Source organism: Montipora capricornis, chromosome 3 (assembly GCF_036669925.1).
Source record: "Montipora capricornis isolate CH-2021 chromosome 3, ASM3666992v2, whole genome shotgun sequence".
NCBI lineage: Eukaryota > Metazoa > Cnidaria > Anthozoa > Scleractinia > Acroporidae > Montipora > Montipora capricornis.
The window spans coordinates 20,429,326-20,431,825 of record NC_090885.1 but is presented as its reverse complement, the minus strand read 5'-3'; the positions used below and the strand labels follow the sequence as shown (position 1 = coordinate 20,431,825).

The window sequence follows — 2,500 nt, the reverse complement described above, 5'->3', positions numbered from 1 at the left end:
CTTTTTTGAAGCTTTATAACTGTAGCAAAAAGGTTACAATTCACGACCCCGACCAGCCCGGTACAGCGCATCTGGTTCAGTGTAGTGTGAACTAAACTTACCCAAGGAAAACCAAAAGAAAACTTGTATCTAATATAATTACCTGCTCCTCTTACTGATAGGTCCAAGCGCTTGGACTGTCATGTATACAGAGGCGCAAATATCATCTGCTACAGGCTCGGCTTTTTACCCACTGGGACGAATTTAGTAACAATAAAATTTCTACTCTCTGCCTACCTAAGTTGTGTTCATGTATGAACGGTCCCAGATCCTAGATACAGGTCTGAATTTTTACAAACCTTCAATCCTTTAATCATTTTGTTAATATTATTATTTATTTGAAATTGGTTTTATCGCTTTTTGACTACATAATTATTGTAGCGATTTCAGTTTTTTAAAGTGCGTTGCCTTAAGTAGTTTGTAAATATTGTTACTTATTTGAAATTTAGTGGAAGCTGTGTTGATTTTTATAAGGGGAAGACTCGCCTTGATCCATTAATAGTTTTCATAATCCAAGCCTAATATGATAATTATTTTCCAAGGCAAAATTTTTATTTCGATCGATCAGTTGGCGCATTTCCCGGTTTTCAAAACTTTTCGAAACTCCGCACTGTAAAAGCTTCGTTCCCCCTTAGTGATTCCAACATTCAAACGCTCTTCGGTGATGCAATTTTCCCTTTCGTAAACAAGCGATGCCATTTGGACAAGAAAATTTCATTGTCAAATTGCGGAAAAAATACTTAATCTAGGACTAGAAAAAAAAAATTATTAAAGTTGATGGGACGATGTCAAATTCGGTTCAATGATTTGCGAGGAATTGTACTTAACCTCTACACTACCGAAGCTAATCCTGACAAATATTTGTAAGCTAACCTATAGAAACCATGCCACACTATTACTATGCCAGTGAGTGCTATAATAGCTCTGACTAGAGTCACCAAAGCAATACGAGATGGTGATGCCTTGGTGGCGATTTGGTGGTGGCAAGATGACCCTTGGTGGCGAGTTTACTGGTGGCGAGTCTTCCTGGTGGCGAGGTGACCATAAACTGTCTGTATCCAGCGAAGGTCGAAATTGAATCGATGGAAGAGTACTCTGAAGCCAAGACTTAAAAGAGTAAGCCAGAACTAAGGAACAGCAATGTAAATGCTGACTTATTTTTATTCATCAGCGGAAAAAAATAATTATTGCCAGTCGCACGGAGTCTGTCCGGGAGTTTGTTAACATAAACCATGGATAAACGGAAACGCGAGAGCAAATGTTACAGATGTTTGCTGATATTTGTGCTTCCAGCTCAGAATACCCGGAGTACTAGATGCAACACAAGTATTCTTTTTAAAAATTAGCCTTTATGCTTAAACATTACCAGTAAAAGTGAAAATGAGACGTTTTAATAACATGAATTTGCGAGTTTATTATACCGAAACTGGAGCCGTCACACAACGTGTCATCAAAGGTCACATCAAATCGCATTAAAGCGAGGAAATCAAAATCCACAGAACAATAGTGAACTTTGTCCGTATGTTATGTCTGTAAAACTTCAGCCGTTCACAGTAATGATTTCAGCAACAGACAACTATAATTATCAAAGGCGGAGAACGCACTCCTAATCTTCGATTACTACTAGTAATATTATTATTGTAGATAAGTGTAGGTTTTTCTTGCAGGCAGATGCCAGAGAGGATTGATTTCAGTCCCACTGCATAGTTATACAAATATAATATTATCTTGCTTTTACTTACCTGGTGTGTCCAAAATTAATGTTGAACTATTTGCCAATAAAGCATGAACTTGTAATCTTCCTCCTGAACCCACAAACTCAACAATAAATGGGTCTCTGGACTTTTGCACATTTAAGCGATGGTCAAAGATAATGGCTATTTTTTCCTTGCACTAAGAATGGCAAACAATAAAGAATTAATGAGTGCGACCGTTGGGAACTGCCAACGGTCACGCTGCCCTGATTGGTAGATTCCAATAGATTCAAATGCTTCGAATTCCTTTGGTCTGGTTTCTTGCAGCGATCATGTTGAGAAAGCTTTAAATTATGGATTTTAGCTATAAAGTTCTCTGTGAATTTTCGAAGGATGAAGCTCAAATGCGGCAAAATTATGGGGACATCCTTAATCGGTCAGATGCTGGTGTTTTAAACGTGAGAATGTCACTGGTTTGGCATAAGTTCCAGCTTGAACAAGACAAGGTCACTGGCCGGCGGCTAAGTGCTGCCTGCCTTGTCAATTTTCTTGACTCTCTAACACTGTTGGCCAAAAGGAGATCTCACAAAATGGTCACCTCATACAGCTTGGAACAACCAAAACAATATAACACAGGACTAAGTTTACACTTTGTTTTATCTTTCATTGAATAAAAATGCTTTCAAATAATTGTTATTGCTGAGCAAATCGCAACCGCCGTAGTGTATTAATCCTTCTACAGATTGATAACAACAACACCAACAGAG

At 38.2% G+C, this 2,500-nt stretch overlaps 1 protein-coding gene across 3 annotated transcripts in view; it reads right to left on the bottom strand.

Moving 5' to 3' along the window:
• Positions 1–2,500, bottom strand: part of LOC138040852 (phosphoinositide 3-kinase adapter protein 1-like) — a 50,434-nt gene that overhangs the window by 39,432 nt on the left and 8,502 nt on the right. For all 3 annotated transcript variants that reach the window (XM_068886550.1, XM_068886549.1, XM_068886551.1), the window contains one exon: positions 1,782–1,932. In XM_068886550.1, coding sequence (XP_068742651.1) covers positions 1,782–1,932 — 151 coding nt within the window. The remainder of the gene's footprint in view (positions 1–1,781; positions 1,933–2,500) is intronic.